We start from the raw sequence: 22,960 nt of genomic DNA, 5'->3' as shown, positions 1-22,960 counted from the left end.
TCCAATGAAACTCATAGTGATATTTGGGTCGTTTTGTGGGTTCCCACAGATGTTTCTTCCAGCCGAATCTACATGAATCTCCTTTAGAGGTTGGAGCCATGACAAATAACCAACTAGACTATTGTAATAGTGTGTTGATTGGTGCTCCAGCCAATCAACTACATAGGCTTCCGAAGGCCCAAAATGCAGCAGTTCGACTGATTGGTAGTCTGAAGAAAGTGAGCATGTTTCCCCCTATGGAGGACACTCCACTGGCTAACGGTTGAGGTCCGTATTAAATTTAAGGTTGCCTGTACGATTTTTAAGTGTTTAAAGGGATTGGCCCCGGTAATATCTAAGCAACAAAATGTGTCTTTATAGGCCAACAAGGACCCTAAGATCAAGGGATCAATTACTGTTAACTAGTCTGGGTCAGTATTTGTCACTAGAGGTGACAGGAGATTTACAGTCTTTGGACCCAAATTATGGAACAACATACTGCAAAAGATCAGGGAATGTCAGACACTTGTTCAGTTTCGGAAGGCCTTGAAAACCTATCTGTTTAAATAGTCACCCAGTCGTTTGACAATCTCTAGGCACACATAAAATTAACTAGTGACCCCTCTGTTTCGTTTATCTACAACTGTATCTTCCATCTGCACCTCAATACGGTTAAGTCTGCCGTGGGCGCGTTACAAATGCAAAAACTCAAAAATCAAAAATCATTATGAGCCAGGGCAGTTTGGGAGATTTTTGGGAAGGTTCGAGCTGATTGGTGGAAACAAACATATACAAAATAACATCAAAGGCTTCAGGAAGGGAGATAAGGGTAGGGGTAAGTGGAGGGGTTGGATGAGGCTGAATGGAGGTGAGCAAGGGGAAATGTAGTCCTGTGAATGGTATCCAAGTAGGAGAGGGCATTACAATCTGTAGTAAGATATCTCAGTGCATCAATGAAACTACTGCTGAGATATATCTGTAGCTTGCAGGTCCCAGGTTTGAATCTGGGTAAGAAGAACTCAGCTTTTCATCCTTCTGAAGTTGATCAAATTAGTATGGTTGAAGTGGGGAATGGCAAGATTGCATGTCAGAGTCAACCACATTTCAGGCATGCCTGGGTCTGCTTTTCATCATTCAGAGGTCGACATATTATGTGTATTATTCAGGTTTATAATATTTCACTATAGGAAATTCATAACAGACATGGATTTATAAAAAGCCTATAGGAATGGGAAAGGGTCAGTCGTGCAAGGAGTTTAATCCTGCTTTTTTCTTCCATGGGAGCTACTGAAGTTATTTATTTAATAATAGGGAGAGTCCATAGGTGCAGGTGAATGACCTCGGAATGGCCAGGAAGGCTGAAGCAGAGTCAGCCACATGTGAAGCATTCATGATGCAGACTCTGACATTCCTTAAAGAAATGCCTTTTAGTCAGGTAGGATTGCAATGTAATGAACTCTGTACCTAGTACAAAATACACATAACATAGATGTTCAATAACAGGGCTGTGGGTGTGTGGATTTGTGTACATGCCCCCAATGCTACTATATGCAAGGACGCTAGCCAGTGCATCATTTATGCGCACAGCCCCTTGGAAATGTGTAGTCCACCTTTGTGAATAAGGTGACCTGCACATTTCTCAAAGGAGTGCAAATAAAAAATGCATGCTCTGTACATTTTTATTTGCATTACATTTTGGAGAATTTTGCATTGTTATTTGTTCTAAAGGTTACAATTGTTTCTCAGCGGAAAGCCACTAGACTTTTAACTACTTTGCTTTCTTTAAGAGTTGCTGGCAGGCAGGAAAAGATTTTAACTTCTGATCTATTCCATTAACTGAATACTTGCTTCACTTTGGACACGTGCTGGCTGGAAAAGATCTGTCCTCTTCAAACCAATGTTTACTACAACATTTCATCAGCTTGAATTGTCATAAGCTTAACCTGAATCTGTCAACTGAATCTATTAAAGGTTTGGCAAAACCCGAATCACCTGATTACAATGAAAATGTGGGTGGACCAGTGTTCGCCCACATTTGTTTTCCAAGGCTTAGAGAGGAGCAAAGTGAAGCTCCTGATTGAAAATAAGCCCTACATTTTCACCAGAGGGACAGGACTAGCCCAGTCACCCATGAAGGATGACCACATCTGTTTTATTACGTTGAGTTTAAAACTGTTGGATGTCATCAAATGACAGATGTTAGACATACAATGTTAAAATATTCCAGAGACAGAATGGAGGTCACCATCCAGGCAAATCAAAGCTGAGAGTTGTAGGCGTACATGAAAAAACAAAACCATAAGAGTGAATAATTTCCTCCAGAAGCAGCCATCTAATATATAAAGCTGAATGTATTTATGTGTGTGAGTATGTTTGTCTGGCTATACACATCCACACTGTTGAATCCACATCTACCATATTTTGCATGGAATCCTCTTTTTACTGGTGCAAGATTGTAGTCTATGTTTGGATGTAAATAATTTACTCCGTAGACACCCTCATTTACTGATGCTCTCCCCGATTCACAACAGTAGGTACTAGCAGGAGGCACAATTTGGAAAAGTGTCTGAAGCTAAATGTTTGATGTGTTGGGTATTCCTTTGAAGTGTATTACTACTGTATACAGTTCAAAAGTGTTTATTAAATCATTTTGCATGGGAATTAAAAAACCGTTTTTATCATACCACTCCAAATATGGGAAATGACAAGGTTACAGTTTACGTAAATTCATTCACGAGAAGAGAGCACAATAAATCAATCTTTCTTGGACATTTTCTCAAATGTGCTGAAGCCATTGAGTGACTGAAACATGCTGTACAAAAAACGAACATTACTTAGAAAAGCTCCATCTGATGCAAAGCGACAATCAATATCAAGAGCTTCTGAAACACAGCAACAAACAGCAGCACAACTTGCTGATCAGAGGACAAGAGCAACATCCTCCAGGGCACATGAGATGCCAGAGCAAACTGAAGCAAGACTTGCCGACAAGAGGACAAGAGCAACATCCTCCAGGGCACATGAGAAGCCAGAGCAAACTGAAGCAAGACTTGCCGACAAGAGGACAAGAGAAACATCCTCCAGGGCACAAGAGACACCAGAGCAAACTGAAGCAAGGCTTGCCGACCAGAGGACAAGAGCAACTTTCTCCAGGGGAAATGAGATGCCAGAGCAAACTGAAGCAAGACTTGCCGACCAGAGGACAAGAGCAACATCCTCCAGGGCACAGGAGACGCCAGAGCAAACTGAAGCAAGACTTGCCCACAAGAGGACAAGTACAAAATCCAACAGGGTACATGAGACACCAGAGCAAACTGAAGCAAGACTTGCCGACAAGAGGACAAGAGAAACATCCTCCAGGGCACATGAGACGCCAGAGCAAACTGAAGCAAGACTTGCTGACAAGAGCAACATCCTCGAAGGCACATGAGACACCAGAGCAAACTGAAGCAAGACTTGCCGACATGAGGACAAGAGCAACATCCTCCAGGGCACATGAGACACCAGAGCAAACTGAAGCAAGACTTGCCAACGAGAGGACAAGAGCAACATCCTCCAGAGCACGAGACGCCAGAGCAAACTGAAGCAAGACTTGCCGACAAGAGCACAAGAGCAACATCCTCCAGGGCACATGAGAAGCCAGAGCAAACTGAAGCAAGACTTGCTGACATGAGGACCAGAGCAACATCCTCCAGGGCACATGAGATGCCTGAGCAAACTGAAGCAAGACTTGCCGACAAGAGCAATATCCTCCAGGGCACATGAGACACCAGAGCAAACTGAAGCAAGACTTGCTGACATGAGGACCAGAGCAACATCCTCCAGGGCACATGAGACACCAGAGCAAACTGAAGCAAGACTTGCTGACATGAGGACCAGAGCAACATCCTCCAGGGCACATGAGATGCCTGAGCAAACTGAAGCAAGACTTGCCGCCAAGAGCAACATCCTCCAGGGCACATGAGACACCAGAGCAAACTGAAGCAAGACTTGCTGACCAGAGTACAAGAGCAACTTTCTCCAGGGCAAATGAGATGCCAGAGCAAACTAAAGCAAGACTTGTTGACAAGAGGACAAGAGCAACATCCTCCAGGGAACATGAAACACCACTCGATCTGGAAACAGACAAGGACGGGTAACCGAGCTATTAAAGAATAAATAAAAGAGGCGGGAGAGATAAATCCAGGAGAATCCCATAGGGGATGGATAGAATTAGGAAGTGTACAGAGGATAGCCTGCTTCCAGTGAGAAAGAAAAGAACAAAGCCAACAAACAGCTCTACCAGGGATGCAATGAGAGAGAGAGGATGGCCAAGAAGAATCTGATGATTCTTGATATTGAAGGTGGCTGAAAGATCAAGCATTATCAGCCCTCAATACCACTTATGTCTGACCTAAAGCACAAGTTTCAATTGCTGCTACGAAAAACGATTACGAGCTCTAGCCAGAAGGAAAGCCAGCCTGTAGAGGATGGTGCAGAGTGATAACTTCAGCAAATTGTTGTACAGTGTCTGTGGCATGAGCCTCACACATCTTTGTGGGGATGGGGAGAAGGAAGATCGGCCAGTACCTAGCAGGGAAAGAGGGATTAAGGGAAGATTATTTCAGAAGAGGGGAAAGGATAACAGTCTTGAAGGAGGAAGGTACACATCTGGGACTGTACAGAGAGAGAAGAATTCAAGAGATGAAGAGGAACTGGAGAAATAACTTCAGATATACGTGACAAGAGTTTCACAGGCGAGCTTTCAAGATGCAAACCAGATTGATATAAAAAGAGATGGTCAAGTATGTCAGACAAAGTGATGAGGGTAAAAACATCAAAAATGTAAGCTCATTCACACAAGATGGGGAGTGGAGTGGCATAGGGAAAGGCGGAAAAGACCCAGAACATACTGAACACTTTCAGAAAAGAAGCTAAGTTGCTTGCAGAGTCTTGGAGATGCAGGATTAGAGGCAGAGTTAGACAGCTCATTAGAAATGACAAAATGTTCTTTCTGCTTAATGGTGGCACTGGCAATACAACTGTCAAAGAAATCATTATTGGAACTTCTAATAGCCATTAGTCAATTGCAAGGCATTTCAATGAACATCAACATAACATTTCACAGATTTGGTTTCAAATCCTGGAATTTGCATCATTTAGGCGACCGCATAATGACATACGCTACAAAACTCCTGGAATTGTATCATTTAGGGGACTGCATAATGACATACGCTACAATTTGGACCGCCGAGAAACTTTTTGGATTGACAGATTTCCTTTTGTCACACCCGGTGGAATGAAGGAGAATTGTAATTTATTATGCTACTTTTGAGGACATTGAGATATGCAATACCTAAGGAGTTTCAATGTTTACTTTATTTCTATGTTGTTTGTTCTACTTCTGAAGAACAGCATTTTTCGTACACTTATTGATATAAGCATGTTGTTGCTTGAATTGCCTTTGCATTTTGTTACTGATTAGTAGAATTGTTTTACTGCATATTTGGTTTGAAATAAACCTTTTACAAAAAGGATAAGTGCAATTAACATCACTACTAGTATACAAATATGACAGTATAAAAGAGAGGATCTTCTTACTATTAAAACCACAATAGGAGAATTCATTTTCCCAAGAAATCTGAGTTCAGCAAGTACTATGGAAATCTTGTTTCCCAGCAGTCATCGATGCCAGAGAACTTCTGTTTCAATACATGTTGTGCTATGGACGAATCCTTTAAAATGTATGATGCGGATGGAGGAAAATGCGGGGCACTTCCTAATAAGATGCTTACGGTGCTCTACTTCCCATGAAGAATTACAGAAACAACACAAGGACCTTGGGTAAATGATTGCATATACATCAACGGTCTTTAGTAAGTCATAAATGAAATTTAAATCTCATGAAGTAGGTGCAACACTATGACTTTGGGAATGTAACCAAGTAGGGAGTCACAAAGCCCACGGCTTTGTGCTCCAGCGCTAAATGTGAATACAAAGTATATTTCGAAATTGATGAACAGATTTCTAACCAATCTTTATTTATCAGGGCTTTTTCCACACTATATGGATTCACGTTTGCTGGGTTCCCCTGAATTTCTGAATAAAAAGGGAGTGTGCCGGCGGATCTAAGATTTTGTGATAAAATGACAATTGTTAGTAGAAATATGTTGCTTCTTGAATTGCCTGTGGACTTAAATGTTTCAATTTAATTTCTTTCTAAATTGTTTCTTATTGATTCCTCTCCACTACTATTTTGTCACCTTACAGATTCTTCTGCTTTGTTTTCTCCTTCTTATTCCTGCTGGTTTTTTCCTTCTTAGCCCGGTCTTTTTCTTTTTGAATGCAGTTTAAGTTCATTTATAATTACTACATCTGGCCTGGGCATTTTATATACATTTTCATTATCTTCTATTTTTGTTAATTATGTGATATCACCATGTGTACGATGCGCCTGTCACGAAGCAAGGTTTGTTTTCATTTTTTTATGTGTTGATATCATCCCGTCACCATGCGATGACATCACTGCATTAAATACATGCACACTGGCTTTGTAAATGTATTCCTTTTCCCAATAAATACCTCTCCTGTTTCTTGCTGCGCTTGGATTTGGCCTTCTTCTTGGGAATTTGACTTGGTAGGCTCACTTAGCTACCTCTTTCCATTGTTTTGTTTGGAGGGGCTTTTCAGTGTTTTATTTATTTTTCTATTGGTTTGTTTTTCCATTATTACTTACAGCTTCAGTTGGCTCACAAGTGGTCCAAGTATCCAATTTTTCTGATTTGTCACTGCTATGTGGTGGCATTTGTCCTGTTTTGAAGGTGTGTCTGTTTAGGTGTTATATTGTGACTTGTGTTGCCGTTTGTTATTCTTCATGTTTTTATGTGTCTCACTCAAAAATAGAGATTTATTTTATGTTTCATACTCAGCAATACAGGGATGTACTTTTGATAATGAATGCTTGTGTTTTATATTTTCTATATACAAATAAGGAAAGATTACCAACATACATTTTATGTCTTTTCTGTATCTTATGCTTTTTTCTCACAGACTTTGCTCTGATGACAGACACCTTATTTTACCACAATTTTGTTTATGTAATAAAGTTTGATTAATTAGCTTTGAGAGATTGTACAAAGACTGCAGAGGTTGTTCAGTCACCTGGTGTGTAAGTGACTTCAATCCAGCATTCCAACTAAATCAATGCCTAGTCTGCGATGCCCAATGGAAACCCTTATTTATATATTTTTATGTCAAAAGTTCTTTAAATCTGGATGATGAACCCTTATATAACGCCCCTCTCTTTGGATCTCCCCGACCTCACTGAGCCAAGAAGTAGGTTTGTTTTGCAAATTAAAAGGTTTATTTGAAGAATTGAACAATATATATATCACACTTTTATGAATAGAATAATATCTGAATAGCACACTTATGAATATGAACAATGATCAGCAATGGGTAATATTACAATATCAGCAATCTCTTTAATCAGTTAGGCGTAGGAATAGGAAGGATACTGTAGCAGAGAATACTTTATATGGATTCAAGGAAATGCAAAAATAGGAAAGAATGCAGCACAGAAATGAAACTTGATATGATTTCCACAAAAGACAATATGATCACTCTTTCCCCTGTGACTACTCACTCCCCCCACTATGCAAGATGAAGAGATGGAAATGAGGCCATACAGGTTTCAGGAATACAATCAATAATGCAGTTCAATCCCAGTTCCCCCAGCAAGCTTAGAGAGAACAGATATGATTTTAAAACAGGCCAATCACTTTTAAATGTGGTTTGCAATGAATGGGAAAAATGCTAAAAAGGACTTCAATTCACTAAAAGAGATTCAGGATAAGTGAGAGTTACTTTGGATTGGTTCAGGTCAACACTAGCAATGATTTATGAATGCTTATCAGATTGAAAACGAAATTCAGCAGTTGCAAACAAGAAACAGCTATTCTGACATGCAGTGAAACTGAACCAAAATGCAATTCGCGGCAACCTTTCCGCGTGCATGAAATGCAATTACGTTTTAGGTTTGTTAGAAAGCTTAGGATCTTATCTTCAAAATGACAGTTAGGTTTTGGTTCTAGGACGTGTGGTTCAAAAGTTACAGAGGTTTATGTGAAGGTAGATTTTTCAGAAACAGAATCAAGATTTCAAAATGAAAGATTGCGCTTTAAAGATTTGGAATCAATATGGACTTTTACTAAGGGCTATGAAACTACAAGATACCCAACGGGACAACCACCAGAAACAGGGCGCCTTCCGCTCTGATTGTTGTGCGTCAAGACACTTGAAAAAATATCAGCACATAGATGATTATCCCTACAATTATCACAGACTATACAATGAAAAGAATTCAGGATGGACACAAGATTCTATAACGCAGTTCTGGATAGGTTAAAATGGATGGAATAGGATTACTTTAAACTAAGAGATGACTATGGACAGTTCTAGACTAGATGCTCACTCCTATGGCTTTGGAATGGAGTGGGCCCCGTCAAAGATCTGGTCAAGGGTTTGGCTAGGATTCTCTCACCACCGGACAGGATCAGGCACTGGGTTCTGCTCTCCGCACGGCACTACAGTCTGCGCGGACTCTTGGACTGGATCTGACAGGCTCTGGATACAGCTCTGCTCTCTGGGTCTGGATCTGGGTTCTAGCACAGGGTTCTTAGCTAGAATAGCAAAACAGCTCAGCCAGGCTGTTGAATGGTTTGGTTAGGCCCCGTGGAAGTTTAGGGGTTAGAATCAGGTTGCAAAAGATTCTGAGGCCTGCTGAAAAGGGTTCAGCTTTTGGGTTAAGGCTCTCGGCTTCAAGGTTCTAGAGTTTGGTTCTAGAGTTTGGATCTATGTCTGGATTCTGGATTCTAAGTTCTGGAGCCTGGATCTTCCTGCAGGGTGCTTCGCCAAGAAATCGGTTGATGAGTGAAAAAGTGTGTGTTCTGCCTGTCCTCAGCAGTCCCTATCTATGTATTTCCAAAGTGGGTGGGGAGGCTGATTCTCTATGCCCAAACCTCTAAGGATCTGATAGGTCATAGGATTCCCTGTCCCCTGATTGGAGAAAGGAGCAGTGTGTCATCCTGTGTCATCCTGTGTCATGTTTATGGCTTAGGGAAAAACCCTCCCCTTTGTGTCTGTACAGTATATCTTATTTTTCATAAAACACATATTTACAATATGCACAACTTGTTAACATTACATATATACATCACAGATTAATTAAGGTACATTTCTGTTCAACTTTCATCTTCCTAAGAGCTTTAGTTCAGAAATGACAACTTTTTTGTGCTTTTGCTGGGCTTCTCAAGGTCAATTCTGCACCAATTTGTATACATGCCTACACACCCCATCTGGGCACATTTCTGTAATTTTTCACGTTCCTAGCATAAACACAGTAGCTACAATATTAAACAATTTCGGGGTTCAGCCTCAGAACATCGCACAGATTCCAGCTTAGTCTTAAACTGTGAGCGAATGTTTCATTTTAACAATCTCTAAGTTTCATATTTTTGTCAGTTCAGTAAACATTGCTATAAGCATTTTTCTAAACATACATTTAATCCAATGTTAAATCCACATTTTCAGTCTGGTCCGCCTCCAGAGCTGGGCTGACTCAGAAGTCACATGTCTTTCTTCCTGCCAGCAGTTTGTTGGTAGTCACACCCGAAGCAGTATTCCTATTCAGCCCAAGGCCTCCTTTGTCTTCACTCAGAGCAACAGGCCAGGGTGCCCCTCCTAGTTCCTTCTCACAACAGCCTGTCAATTTCTTAGCCAAGGGCAGGGGGAAGTTTCCTTTGTTCAGGCAGGAGGTGTGGAATTTGTTTGATGCACAGTGTGGGAAACTTTAACTCCTAAACCCAATGGCCCTCATTACGAGTTTGGCGGTAACCATGCCGCTATTGGCTGCATGGCTGCCGCCAAAATCACGTTGGGGTCTGGGTCCTCGGAATGAGGATTTACCGGGCCATTCCGAGTTCGGAAGGCCCTGTAATTCCTCCCTCCAAGTACCCGGACACGGTCCTTCCCCATTCCCATTTCAGCCTCCATAGGGCTGAATGGGAATGGGAGAGGGAGCAAACAACAGGCCATTACGAGATGGCCCGTTGTTTGCTCCCTCTTCCCCTCGCGGGACCCGGTAAGCATGCCTGGTTTTCCCAGGCGTGCTTACCGTGTCCCGCGAGGGGAACTCGTAATGCGGCGGTACGGAGTGAACGGTGCCAGCACCTATTACGGCGCCGTTCACTCCGTACCGCCAGGGTCGTAATGAGGCCCAATGTCTAAAAATTGTCTTGCCTTAAAATATAACTCACATTTTTCACAAATACATCAAACAATTTCTTACTTCAAGCCTTTTCAGAATATAGTTTTGAATTGTATCCACCTCTTAAGCTTCTGATAGCAAGTCTTTCTTTGGCATAGTTTGAGCTCAATGTAAACTTTACACAAAATGGTTTTAAATCGCCGGCTTCTGATAGAGGTGAGTAACGGTATTACACCCATTTTTGACAGATTTCTTCCAGCAAGCAATCCTCAAAAGTGGACTTTGTTCAAATAACACATGCTTCTGTGGACTTTATATTTATGTAGATTCTTGCAGTAGAATGATGTTGACCACCCAACAAGGAGGTTGGATCTTTTTGGGTGGTTTGTGAGCCATGATTTTTGCAAATTTGACACCAAATAAAAACGGATTTTTCAAACAGCTCTGTTTCTTTTGCAATGATTTTTCTCTGTGGGCAGCCAAATGGTGGGGTTTGGCAGTGGTCTCCTGTGTTACCACTGACATAGGCAATAGTGAATGGTGGCCTATTTTTCAGCTTTTTCACTGCGCACTTTCTGGTGATTTCTAGCGAGCAGCATGCTTTCCAGCGGCCATTTCTGAGGTTTCTGCTGCCAGCAATGCACAGTGATTTTGCAGGGCTTGGACTAGTGGGTTAAGACATTCCACAGGTGACCATGGACGTGGTGACTGGTTTTGCTTCTGTACACTTGTTTTTTAAGATATTTGTATTACTCCATGGCGGGATCCATGTCAGATTTTCTGGATACCCGTCATTAATATTCATGAGATACATTTCCATTCAATTATTCTAAAAGAATGCACATTTTTGCTCATGAATATCCTGTCAGGTTTCCGGCCCTCAAGGCCTGGAGTTGGACAACCCTGATGTAGAGGGCGACAGCCTTAAGGTTGTCACTGCATGCTACCACTGGAGCAATCCCTTTCAAGCTCATGAGAGGTCGGAGGGAACATTCCAGGTTGTGTCCGTTGTTGTTGGAGATCGCTAAGGTAGTGTCGGTAGATGTTGAAGGTGCAAGAGAGAAAATGGAGGAGGTGAAAAAATGAAGGCCAATTTGGAGCGCAGGAAGGGCATTAAAAGCCTGGATTTAGAAGAGGTTGACTTGGGGAGAATAAAAGAAGGATGTGAAAAGGAAGAAAATGGGACGTGGTACTGGGCTGCTTGGAGAAGATTGAGAGGTGAGGTAAGTGTAGACAGAGGACATCATATGTATCCAGGGCCACTGTTTAGAATGTAGCCAATGCATTTAACCTCTCACTCTCCATGCATAGGGAAACTAGGCAAAGGCACGGCTGCAGACCCGCACGCATCCGCCATCATACACCACTTGAAGACATTTCGCACAACACCTCTGCCATAGGAATGCAGCTAACGTTAATGAAAAGAAATTCAATAAATAACTGCACATGTCATTTCTCTCCCCCAGTCTCGCATAGTCCCCTAGACCACTCATCACGACCCATCCACATGCTAGCTCGACATGTGTGGCTTGCACGGACTTGTCCAACCCTCACATCATCGTACTTCCAAATATGCACACACGCATACACGCACCTTCTCAAATTTCTTCCCATACCGCGACTCCGGTACTAACCCTGAGGGCGTTCAACCTACAGCACTCTGTGACCCTACTAATGGTGAAAGGCGCTATACAAATGCTGCATTACATTACAGGCATGGAGTCCAGGTAGAGTTGTAAAAGTGGGGCCTTCATGGCTGGTCTCTTCCGATTTACTAAAGGAGGGGAGGTGTGTTGGGAATGTCCTGTGACATGCTGTTAACTTGTGAGGGTCTGTGGCCCACAGCCTCATCATGTCACTGTGAAGTCATGGAGAAGGTTGGTGGTGGTGATGGAAGGAGGCCGATGTTATCTGTGTGTGAGCTTTTACTTTAAAAGAAAATGGAAGTCACTCTTAGCTGCGTGGATTTAGTGCCTTAATAACAGTGACCGACTGCATGTGTCATATGGTAGCAAGAATGCATGCGAGCCATTCACTCACTGTTCTTCCACTTGATTTTTTGGGAATGTATGCCTGTTAAGTCTTTTCAAATTCCACTGAGAGCAAAAGATCTCTTTGCCAGACTTCTTCCCGCAACCTCATCTTTCAACGACCGAGGCAATAGTCTACTGTTTGCACAGAAGCGAGGCCTCCAAACTCTCCATTTCTATAACAAAAGAGTATTGGGTTAATGGCCTACATGATGTTTAGTTCTCTGGCCTTAGGAAGGGAAAGGGATTTCCAAACATACCATCTCATTGTGAAATGTGTTGTGCATTACAACATGATATGTGCTTGCTCACAAGGACCTTTGGGAGGGTTTACGGGCCCACTCAACCCAGTTACATGCAGCTACTTCTCCCTTGCAAAGAGGGTTCCCTTTGTTTGAAATGTGTGAAGCCACTGTATGGGCTTTCCTGCCCACCTTTACAAAGCACTATCACTTTGTGACGAAACAACTACTGCTCTGCAGGTGTACAGAAATGAGCATTGGTTAAACCGCTTACGCGCCCGACACTACTTTTAAACCAGCAGAGATACCAATCGAAAAGGTGAAACAGGCAAAGCCCAACCGGTGCACCTCCTTCGCTTCTTTTGGTCACGCGGGTCGAGGGAAGGCTATACTGTTGAGGAGCGGTGTCGTCTGATACAGCGACAAACAAACAATAACAATACTGCGGTAACAAAATAAAAGGATGTCCAACCAAGGTTCTAGAAAAATAAGAACTTTATTAAAAACGAACAATCGACACAGCTAATATGGCGTTAAGCCCCCGTTCCAAGGGCTGGAGCAGGATTTAACGGCCTGGCAGCTCAGGTTATCGGCCTGAGCGAAGCGAGGGTGGATAACGAGGGCTCTGGGGCGTTAACCCTCATGCCAGCCCTTGGAACAGGAGCTTAGGCTATTAGCACCCCGGGTTGCCAAAGCGGTAACCGGGGCGCTTTAAAAAAAAGGATTTTCCTTCATTCAGTGGGGTGCTGCGGGTCCTTTTGAATGAAGGAAAATACTTTACGAAGATTGCCACCATGGAAAAGGGAAGGCTGTACGGTGTCATACCAGGGTTCCAAATTGCCAGGAGCTGGGAGCTATTTAGCTCATGGTTGTCTCCAAAGGAAGCCTGGTTAGTTTCAATTTAACAGCTACCAGGAGCAACCTTTGACTCCTCAGGCAAGTTGTTCCATACAAACATAGCTATGCTATGTGATCTGTGTAGATTTGGGAATGTGCTTAGATGAGAATAAAGGACACACCTAAGGGGCATTTAAAGTGTATTGTATAATATGTAATGAACAAAAGGTTAGATTTTGCATCTTGCCCACACGTTAGATTTGATGTGTGCTATGGACTGGCTTCTGGTGCTTCCGACGTAACTCCTGCCTAACGGGTGATGCCTGATACCCACGAGCTGCTTTTTGTTATGGATTGACCCATGCATACCCAGAGTGCTTTGTCTGCAGGAAGTGGGGAAGTGCAGGGGGTTTAGGGACCCCATAACAGAATCCAAAATAGTGGAACCTATCTTCTGACCTAGACCACTCCTCCGGGCTACTCTATCTACAACCCCTTCAAAAATCGGCGATGAGATGGTTTTCTGTTCCCTTTTGGGTACTTTGTTTTGGAGCTTTTTCTAACACTTCTTTGTTTCATTGGATGTGTTTATCTGCTTTTTATTGTACTAATGAACTCATATGTGTCCTTTGTGCTTATATTTATCCATCAATTCAGGATTCAAATTACATTTTTATACAATTTCTCAGTTGAATCAATTTTCAAGTTAACAGAGGTCACGTTTTTACTGCGTTTTGGAACTTTGTGTTCCATCCACTGTCAGGAATGCACAAGTGACCCTTGACCCTGCTCTGATGTCACTGCAGGATAGTTGCTGGAGATGTCGGGAGATGTTCATGACTACTTTATCTGAGCATAACCAGCATGCTTGCCACTAACCTCACACTGCCACGCCTTTTGCCTGATGCAATAAGGAGTGACAAACCCCATCTTCCGGCAGTGAAATAGGTTCAGTCATGCATAACTTAACTATACTTCTAGCTTCGCAGGATGTCAGTATTTACTCCCAATACTGATACACATCCCTCTCCCTTGCATTACCAAAAACTTCACCGTTGACATTGTGCTCCGGGACCCCTTACCGGCCCTTAGAGTTGGGGTTTGCCCAGAAGCACTTTAAGACAAGATAGCAGCACCCGTGAGATGGATGGGGGGTGCAGATTTATACTTCAACCTGGTTGAATCAATAAGGACAACTCAACGGTTTGGCAAAGGGAGTCCATTTAATGACAAGTACAAAAAACGGGGAGTCATGAATATCAGCAATGGTGCGATCTTCCTTCTCGCTTCAACTCCAATGAACTTCATAAAAATCCTAACATTTATACTAAAAACGTATCATCCTTGACGTGTAACACTCCAAAGTTAACATGCAATTCTATTGGTTCAGAAAAGGTAACTTTACTATAGGTACTATATCTGTATATGGTAAAGGAGTGAGGGGATTGGGAAAACACTGTCAGGTGGGCATCTAAGCCCTTCCTTCAAAAATGACTAATACAGACGTCACTAAAAGTATGACATCTGATTGGTTCTACTAACTCTAGGACCCTAGATTCCTTGGTCCACTGTGATTGGGTTGGCACCAACCCCATGCATACTTTTTCACTTTGCTTAGCAGCACGCAAAATGGTCAGCCAGGTGCAGGGTGGCCCTCAACTCACCCGGCCTTCCTCCAATCAATCATCACTTTAGTGGCTATGTATCAATTATTTCGCTGTGGTTGGCCTTGAGACTGCATCTTCTGCCTAGATATCTTCTCTTGGCTCACAGCCATGCTTAGGTGTGGTGGTCTTGCTCTGTTCGTTCGGCTGGTCACGTGATACAGACACCGTGGATTTTCCTTTTCCTCAACAGTTTGTGTATTTGATTTCATGTTCACACACCACCTGCCTTCGCCTTCTAATCTTGCCCCTTCAGAGCAGTATATTCTGCTCCTTATTTCAGTTAATTGTAGCTACTGCTCGTTCATTTTGATGCATACGACCTTGGTTCCCTGGGTACGTGTTGCCTCTGCCGCTCAGCTCCTGATGTCGTTGAATGTGAAACCTTTCTGGAATGGCCTTAGTCATTTTTGTTGATTCTGCTTTTTGTGCAAAGTGGAAGTATACTTCATATAAAGTGCTTTATTTGAGTTAGATATGTATATGGCGCTTGCCGCACTATCCCTCTAAGCATAGCAAGCCGCACGATTCTCTTAGCTTTCTTGTGGTTCCAAGCATATGTACACGTGTAAACTGGTCAAATATCTTTGCCATGCTTACAGCTGAAGCTTTACAAAATAGCCTCACAACGCAAAGCTCTCAACACCCCCACCTGCTCGCCCACACCTTCCACCAACAACTCTCTCTCACAAACACCCCTTTTTGATTTTAGAGAAGTCTCAGAGACGGAAGTCAAGGACCTCCTCAATAAAATCAAACCTTCCACCTGCAAAGGGGATATCTGCCCACCCTCATTAATCAAAGAGTGCTCAGAATCCCTCACCCCCATCATTACGGCTTTCATCAATGCCTCCTTCGCATCTGGAACTGTACCACAATGCCTAAAAGAAGCCTGGGTCCGCCCGCTCCTGAAAAAACCCTCTCTCGATCCTTCCTCCCCTAACAACTATCGCCCCATCACCACCGTCCCCTTTCTTCTCAAAATCCTAGACAAAGCCGCACACAATCAAATCCATCACTACCTGGAAACCAACACCATCCTAGGCAAAAGACAATCAGGTTTCCGCAAAGGCCATGGGACTGAAACTGCCCTTCTAGATTTAAAAAATCAAATTACCAAAATAATGGACACAGGCAAACCTGCTCTCCTCCTTCTGCTCGACCTCTCTGCAGCATTTGACCTGGTCGACCACAGCATTCTCAAATCTCACCTCTTCAATGCTGCACACTTCTCTCACAAGGCTACCACTTGGATCACATCCTTCCTTGAAGGTGGGGCCATGAAAGTGTACTCTGACCAGGACAGCGCCCCCCCCCACCACTATAAATTGTGGAGTCCCACAAGGGTCCTGCACTGCACCGACCCTTTACAACCTATTCACCAAACCCCTCTTTGACTTACTGGACTCCCTCAACATAGCGTACAGAAACTACGCAGATGACACGCAAGTTCTCCTCCCCTTCTCCGGAGACTACGACCTAGACTCAGAAGCCCTCCTCAAAATCTTCTCGACTATCCAAACCTGGATGGCTATCAATGGTCTCTGCCTAAACGGAGACAAAACCGAAATCATCATCCTAGCCCCCAAAGAAACACTAACCAAACTCAGCCCCAATTATTCTCACATGATCATCGACAGTATTAGCATACCTGTCTCCTCTGCCGTCAAGACCTTAGGAGTCTACATTGACGCCACACTCTCAATGACTAGACAAACCAGCGCCATCGCCTCAGCTTCTGCTCTGACCACCAAACTCATTTACGCCATAAAACCCTACCTCACCACGCCCAACTGCCTCTCCATAGCCAGAGCTACTATAGGAGCCAGATTGGACTACTGCAACGCCCTCCTGGCAGGCACATCGTCAAAAAATCTAAGCAGGCTCCAAATAGTGCAAAACAATGCCCTCCGCACTGCACTACACATCCCCAAAACTGACCATATTTCACAGGCCAGAAGACTTGTCCACTGGCTCCCAGTCAAGGAAAGAATCAACTTTAAAATCCTCACTCTCACACACAAGTGCATCAATCATACAGCACCCCCTACCTATCTGAAACTATAACTAAGAACTCTTCCATCAGTCCCAGAAGAAGCCATCACGCCAACCAACTCCGAGTACCCACTGTAAAAAGAGCCAAAGCCGGCGGCATTGGCTTCCCACACATAGCTCCTAAGCTCTGGAATGCCCTCCCTAACTCACTCAGAGCAGAACCTTCTCTGTATTCCTTTCGCAAATCTCTCAAAACCACTCTATTCAACTAACTCCATCCTTCCTTCACCCACACCAGCTCGCATACGTCTGATACGAAATGTGTCTGATACGAAATGTGTCTTGTAATGAAAACTGCTTTGTAACCATCTTCCTTCCACGGTAACCAGATTATGTATGTCTTCATGTAACAGCGCGACGATGCCCCCGGGCTGACGTGCGCTTTAAATAAATCTGAATAAATAAATAAATAAATAAATTTGACATCGCCTTCACACTCTAATATCCTTTGTTCAAGGCGTTTCGTCTCTTAATGTCATTCTCTGGTCGTCATTTCTCCTATAGGTGAGTCAGTCCGGGTTCTCGTGATGTCACCATTCATCATCCATTAGGCCCTTTTTGGTTGCTTCAGGGACTGTACTCAGGTGATCTTCGGTTTGTCTCATTTGTTGATATGGCTTTCTCAATGGGTACCTTACTGTCCATGGTACTTCAATAGAAATCATTCTTCTGATAGGTACTGGACAGAGCCCCACTGCGGGTCTCTGCTGGTTTATTTGCTGATCATACGTCACATATCTCGGTGTGAACGTTCCTGGTACTTCAAAATGGACGGTTGGAGTGCGGGCTGCATTTGGGACCTCCTCTACAACATGCTCAGCTCTTGGACTCAGCCATTCCAAGTTATATACTTGGTTATTTATAACGCCCTTAATACCCAGAGGTTTCTAAGTGCTGAGCCGGGGATCGGACCTGTGTTGCTCCACTTATTTAGTCTTTTCCCCTCTCTTATCATTACCCTTCTCACACTCCTCCGTCCAGCAGACTACGGTCTGATTTCCCAGGGTAGGGGCGCAATCCACCATGTCTGGCCAGGAACCTGTGCTTGTTGAGCCAGGGCTCCCTGCACTCCCACTAGCCCAACAGCAACTTGTACTTTAATTTTGCATTTCCCACGCCACTGCCAGGATTTAGACTAAAGCCCTGCCCGTTAGGAGCAAGTGTCCCATTCACTGTACTATTTGGTAGAGGCTGGACTTTGGCTGTTTCGTTCAATAGACTGCTTGATAGCCCGTTACAGGCTTTATGTGGCAAGCAGTCTATTGAAGAAAACAAAAGCAATCGAGCACCTACCGAATAGCACAGTGCTGTGCCATTTCGTAGGCGCTGGATTTCTTTTGTTTCGTTCAACAGACTGCTTTCCGCATAAAGCCTGAATGGTGCTTCATGTCGGGGTGCTGAATAGTGTGTAATATGTGTTATTTGTCAAGCTGTCTGAAAAATATCAGGAAAATATGTTTTTTAGGCAGCTAACATCAGATTGTAAAATGCGTACATGGATATAAATCAAAGGCGATCTTGTACCGTGTATTTTTGGGATTTTATTTTTAATTCGAGGGTATTTGCTAGGCCCCGCCCAGCACTATTTAGGCCACCCCCCTAATACAAATGCTGTGATGTTTTAGAGCCCCCCTCGATTTCTCATCCCAGAAAGAAAGAAAAGGGGTCACTTAAAATAAAAGCACAAGTGAACATGGATAGAAAAATAGAAAGAAAAAAATAAACACTGGAAATAAACACAGGAAAAATGCCACAAGAGACAATGACAGAAGGAGTTTTGAAAAGAACAAATAAATGATATAAGAACAAAATGTTAAATGTTAAAGGTATTTGTACCGTGCACCGTCACCAACAGAGGTGGTCACCAGGCGCTCTGGCGGATCTGTAAATGAGAAGGTGGGATGGGTTAGTAGGTGAAGCGGGAGTAGGATAGTGAGAGGAGTGGTGCTCTGTTGGCGGCTTCAACTCGTATACACCGGGTGCTGAGCTTTGGTGCCAGTATCGGTTCAATGTCAGTCCTTGTGTGCTGTTGGTGCGGCTTATGTGTTGTTGCGGTGTTGTGAAGTGTGTGTGGGTTGTTGTGCGAGGGATGGTTGTGTGAGATATTTGAGTGATATAAGTCTGCAGAAATGCTGAGTTTTTCGTTAGTGGGTTGTATGAAGTTTAACATGCTAACATTCAGAACTCTGTCCGAGTGTGGTGCTCGCCAATCCTCCCAATCCCATCAGGGTGGGCGAAGGGGTTACGCCTGGCAGGGTTTTAGGTTAGTGTGAGGCGCTCCCTGTGCTGTTCTAACGCGCTCTGTAAGAGAGAGGAAGGAAGGAAGGAAGGAAGGAAGGAAGGAAGGAAGGAAGGAAGGAAGGAAGGAAGGAAGGAAGGAAGGAAGGAAGGAAGGAAGGAAGGAAGGAAGGGAGGGAGGGAGGGAGGGAGGGAGGGAGGGAGGAAGGAAGGAAGGAAGGAAGAAAGAAAGAGGGGCTGTGCGAGACAAGGGGCTGGCTGCTGGTGCTTCGGTGATTTCGCTCTCACGGTGTTAGAGCCCTCTCGCGCCCCGCCCCTTATCCTGCAAGAGCCAATGGCACGGGCCTGCCCGTGACCCAACTACAGTAGCATATGAGACAGAGGAGGGCTGTGCAAGGGGCGGGGCCAGGCAGACTCCTAAATCAAAGTTACAACTGATGTGCGGGCGGCAGAGCCTGGCAGAGGCGGCACCAGGGAGAGGAGAGGACCAGGAGATACGGAATCGAGCTTCCCGTGGGGCAGAGAGGACCAGGCGCACCAGGGGCAGAGAGAGGACCAGGCGGAATCTGCATCCAGTGGCAGATCGGACCAGTTACACCTGGGAGAGGAGAGGACCAAGGGCAAGCAGCATCTGACAGAGGAAAGTACCAGGAGACTGGACATCGCGCTTCCGGGGGCAGACACACGTCCACGGACAGTCCTCAGGGGCAGGGAGGGGTATCCTTCTGGGGGGGGGGGCAGAGAGGGGACTAGACGGTATCTGCATCCAGGGGCAGATCGGACCAGTTACATCTGGGAGAGGACCAAGGGCGAGCCAAGCAGCATCCGACAGAGGAAAGTGCCAGGAGACTGGACATCGCGCTTCCAGAGGCAGACACAGGTCCACGGAGAGGCTTCAGGCTCAGGGAGGGGTATCCTTCTGGGGGGCAGAGAGGAGACCAGACGGTATCTGCATCCAGGGGCAGATCGGACCAGTTACACCTGGGAGAGAAGAGGACCAAGGGCAAGCAGCATCTGACAGAGGAAAGTACCAGGAGACTGGACATCGCGCTTCCGGAGGCAGACACAGGTCCACGGGCAGTCCTCAGGGGCAGGGATCCTTCTGGGGGGGCAGAGAGAGGACCAGGAGGAGACAGGGCATCACGCTTCCAGGGGCAGAGAGGGGACTAGGGAGCAGCAGCATCCGGGAGGGGCAGGATCAGGAAGGAGAGGGTGGGCCAGGTAGAATACAACGGGGTAGGGAGTGGCACAGCCAGGATACCGGACACAGCAACCCATCCCTCCATGCCACAGAAGCAGCCTGGGGGTGCCCTGCACCGCTCGCGAATTCAGGGCCGGCAAGTACCTGAAGTGCTCTTCTAGGTGCCAGGAGCCGGACCCAGCCCGCCGGCCCCAGGGGGAGAGAAGTGGCATCCAGCTCACCTGCCGCAGGGTGAGGGGAGTGGCACTCTGCCCACCGATCTCAGGGCACGGAGCACCACATAGGGCATACATAGGTCGAGAAAAGTAGCACCCAGCCCACCTGCCAGGGGGTGGGAGGAGAAGCACCACCTCACTGACCAGAGGCTGAGGAGCCCACCAGCCCTAGGGCGAGAGGAGTAGCGCCCAACCCACCAACCACAGGGCGAGAGGAGAAGCGCCCAGCTCGCCGACCACAAGGCGAGAGGTGTAGCGCCTAGCCCACCCACCACAGGGCGAGAGGAGTAGCGCCCAGCTCGCCGACCACAAGGCGAGAGGTGTAGCGCCTAGCCCACCCACCACAGGGCGAGAGGAGTAGCGGCAACCCACCAACCACAGGGCGAGAGGACGACCACAGGGCGAGAAGAGTAGCGCCCAACCCACAAACCACAGGGCGAGAGGAGTAGCGCCGAGTTCACCTACCACAGGGCGAGAGGAGTTGCGCCCATCCCACCCACCACAGGGCGAGAGAAGCAGCGGCAACCCACCAACCACAGGTCGAGAGGAGTAGCGCCCAGCTCACCCACCTCAGGGCGAGAGGAGTAGCGCCCAGCCCACCCACCACTGGGCAAGAGTTCCGACCACAGGGCGAGAGGAGTTGCGCCCAGCCCACCAACCACAGGACTGAGCGCGCACTTACCTGACTACTCATTGTGCACCTGCTACTGGAGAAACAGGCACTGCGCCCCAGAGCTCAGTGTATACCCGGACTAGAGGAGCAGGCACTGCGCCCCAGAGCTCAGTGCACGCCTGGTACTGAAGACGGAGCGGACTGGTAGCGTCCCGCAACGCGAACATTATTGTGATTTGCGCACTCCAGAAGCTGAGGTTGCGCTCAGTTTCCACATCCCGGATTGCAGGCATCAGGCGAGGAGGGCGGGCCACTCTCGCTACCCTCCGCAGCAGACGTTCGGGGTCCCCCTCCGCCCCCCAGCCTCCGCAGCCATGACGGAGATCACGGAGAAGGACCCGGAGCAGCAGGACGCCGACGTGCAGCGCTCGCCCGGGACGATGGGCCAGCTGTCGCAGACCAAGGTACGGCCGCCTTCATAGCATGATGTTAGACACGCGCGCGCAGAACCATGTGCGTGTGCTGCATACCTGGCACTCAGAATGTATGTCACAGACAGTGGTGCAATTCCTCTACAGGGTCCCGGAACGACGAGCTGCCTCGGCGTTTACATATCTCGGGGGCCGGGGGGGGGGGCTTTATTCCATACAATACATAGTTACCCCCCACAACTGGCACCTGCCCCCAACTGATGCCAGATTTCTGCCCGGGAGAATACACCTGCAACCAATACTGTGCGCAATCATTCCATTTCACATCTTTTTAACATTGTGGCAGGGGTCATGTCTTAAAAAGGGGGGGGGGGTCATTAACGTACTAATTGAATGGGGCGTCTCCTGAAACCACCCTCGTGTACCCTCGATTTGAGTCCTGCATTCTGGCAAGGGTGAAAGCTTAATTGGGGTGGGGGCTTCCCACGCTACTTAAGTCCCCATTCTGGCAAGGATGGAAGCTTGGAAGCTTAACTGGGTTGGGGGCTTCCAGCGCTACTAAAGTTCCCATTCTGACAAGGATGGAAGCTGAACTGGGCTGGGGGCTTCCCACGCTACTTAAGTCCCCATTCTGCCAAGGATGGAAGCTGAACTGGGCTGGGGGCTTCCCGCGCTACTTAAGTCCCCATTCTGGCAAGGATGGAAGCTTGGAAGCTTAACTGGGTTGGGGGCTTCCAGCGCTACTAAAGTTCCCATTCTGACAAGGATGGAAGCTTAACTGGGCTGGGGGCTTCCCATGCTACTTAAGTCCCCATTCTGCCAAGGATGGAAGCTGAACTGGGCTGGGGGCTTCCCGCGCTACTTAAGTCCCTTCCTGGTTTGTTTTCCACACATCTGAAGGTGGGGTTTACTTTTTGCGTAGAAGGGGGGGGGGGGCGGACGGACAGGAATCCATGATGTAATTGGCACTTTGGCTGTGTGGAAAGGAACTGGCTCCACTGCCATTTGCGTGGCCTCTAGTCGCTCTGGAGGATCTGAAAGAGAGAAATGTGGGGGGGGGGGTCAGTGGGGGAGAAAGGGAAAATGCAAGATAGCTCTGCTTTTGTGTTCATTCATGCAGACCGGAAGTGGCCTGAGCTCTGCCCGCGGATCTGTTTCTGGGTGCCCTGTGTCGAGTGCATGGAGGCATTTGCGTCCGAAGGGGAGCCT

General features: G+C 46.0%; 1 protein-coding gene and 1 long non-coding RNA gene across 4 annotated transcripts in view; one reads left to right on the top strand and one right to left on the bottom strand.

Annotated features, from left to right (window-relative positions):
• Window positions 1–22,960, bottom strand: part of LOC138521700 (uncharacterized) — a 72,736-nt gene that overhangs the window by 38,209 nt on the left and 11,567 nt on the right. The gene's annotated exons all lie outside the window — the stretch shown is intronic.
• The window catches only part of STAC2 (SH3 and cysteine rich domain 2), a 311,435-nt gene continuing 308,199 nt past the window's right edge, over window positions 19,725–22,960 (top strand). For all 3 annotated transcript variants that reach the window (XM_069634715.1, XM_069634714.1, XM_069634713.1), the window contains exon 1: window positions 19,725–21,784. In XM_069634715.1, coding sequence (XP_069490816.1) covers window positions 21,695–21,784 — 90 coding nt within the window. In that variant the 5' untranslated portion in view covers window positions 19,725–21,694. The remainder of the gene's footprint in view (window positions 21,785–22,960) is intronic.

The sequence above is a fragment of the Ambystoma mexicanum genome, chromosome 13 (assembly GCF_040938575.1).
Source record: "Ambystoma mexicanum isolate Mex_15411 chromosome 13, UKY_AmexF1_1, whole genome shotgun sequence".
Lineage (NCBI taxonomy): Eukaryota > Metazoa > Chordata > Amphibia > Caudata > Ambystomatidae > Ambystoma > Ambystoma mexicanum.
Note: the sequence above shows the minus strand (reverse complement) of the source record. Positions and strands in the feature narration are given on the sequence as shown.